This window comes from Anarrhichthys ocellatus, unplaced genomic scaffold, assembly GCF_004355925.1.
Source record: "Anarrhichthys ocellatus isolate YVR2014 unplaced genomic scaffold, GSC_Weel_1.0 scaffold12, whole genome shotgun sequence".
NCBI lineage: Eukaryota > Metazoa > Chordata > Actinopteri > Perciformes > Anarhichadidae > Anarrhichthys > Anarrhichthys ocellatus.
In genome coordinates, this window is record NW_022280042.1 from 4,663,302 (window position 1) to 4,664,852 (window position 1,551).

A 1,551-nucleotide genomic window follows, 5' to 3' on the forward strand; every position below is an offset into this window, starting at 1 on the left:
TATGTATGTGTATATATATATATGTATGTGTATATATATGTGTATATGTATATATGTATATGTGTATATGTATATATACATGTAGACTCCAAATAATCCGGTCCTGGTCTGGATAGAACTTTTATGACCAGCTCAGCAAATAATGTTCTCGATTACTAGAACATGGAGCATATATCTATAAACATAATGGAATTCCACAATGGGCATGTATGGTAATGTGTTCAGTAACTGATATCTGAATATGTATGTTGCAGGTTGGACTACAGCGGGCCTTCCAGAGAGTTCTTCTTCTTGGTTTCCAGGGAGCTGTTCAACCCTTACTATGGTCTCTTTGAGTACTCTGCAAACGACACTTACACCGTCCAGATCAGCCCAATGTCTGCTTTTGTAGACAATCACCACGAATGGTGAGGTTTACTGTACACACACACACACACACACACACACACACACATATGAAGCTCAGATATGATCTTTAGTATCCTGATTACTTTAACTTAATGTGTGTGTGTGTGTGTGTGTGTTTCAGGTTCCGGTTCAGTGGTCGTATTCTGGGTTTGGCTCTGATCCACCAGTACCTGCTGGATGCCTTCTTCACCAGACCCTTCTATAAAGGCCTACTGCGCATGTACGTACAGTATGTGTATTCAAAGCACAGATGCATACAAAAATCTGATTTTTTTTAAACTCATTTGACCTGTTTATTCTCTTTCTTTTCCTGTTTGCGTCTTGTCCTGAGCCAATATGTGTTACAGTTCTCACACACACACACACACACACTCACTTGCATTTCTCACCATGTAGTCCCTGTGACCTGAGTGACCTGGAGTACCTGGATGAGGAGTTTCACCAGTCCCTTCAGTGGATGAAGGACAACGACATAGAAGACATGCTGGACCTCACCTTCACCGTCAATGAGGAGGTGTTCGGACAGGTTAGCTTCTGAGCGTTAAACAGCACGCACGCACGCAAACACAACCACAGACCCGTTCATTACCGACATCATGATTACATCACGGTGTCAGCTGGTGGCTAAGTTCAGAAAAGGAGATTATAGGTTTGTGTTCACCATGCATGCATGTTTTCTCTATCAGGTGTTTAAATATATGGTGTTGAGTCAGCGTGTAGAGGCCAGATAATCTGTACTTATTTCTGCCTGTGTGCTCCCTACAGATAACAGAAAGGGAACTGAAGCCCGGCGGAGCCAACATCCCAGTATCCGAGAAGAACAAAAAAGAATACATTGAGCGGATGGTGAAGTGGAGGATAGAGAGAGGAGTGGTGCAGCAGACCGACAGCCTGGTCAGAGGTTTCTACGAGGTATGGATTGGTTTGACATACTCTATTCTAAGAATCTAAGTTCCTATACTTTGACATGATTTATTTTTTCTTACGCCTGGCACTAATAATACAAGTTGAACCGTATGCTTATTCTTAAAATGTTTACTAATTTCTTTTGCCTTAAGCCTGGCTCTAAGTCTCTTTCTGCATCAAACTCAGTGGTTGTGTGTGTGTGTGTGTGTGTGTGTGTGTGTGTGTGTGTGTGTGTGT

The 1,551-nt window shown here is 42.2% G+C and overlaps 1 protein-coding gene across 3 annotated transcripts in view; it reads left to right on the forward strand.

Moving 5' to 3' along the window:
• The window catches only part of hecw2b (HECT, C2 and WW domain containing E3 ubiquitin protein ligase 2b), a 36,834-nt gene that overhangs the window by 31,078 nt on the left and 4,205 nt on the right, over positions 1–1,551 (forward strand). For all 3 annotated transcript variants that reach the window (XM_031852213.1, XM_031852214.1, XM_031852215.1), the window contains exons 23-26: positions 255–407; positions 530–628; positions 805–934; positions 1,174–1,320. In XM_031852213.1, coding sequence (XP_031708073.1) covers positions 255–407; positions 530–628; positions 805–934; positions 1,174–1,320 — 529 coding nt within the window. The remainder of the gene's footprint in view (positions 1–254; positions 408–529; positions 629–804; positions 935–1,173; positions 1,321–1,551) is intronic.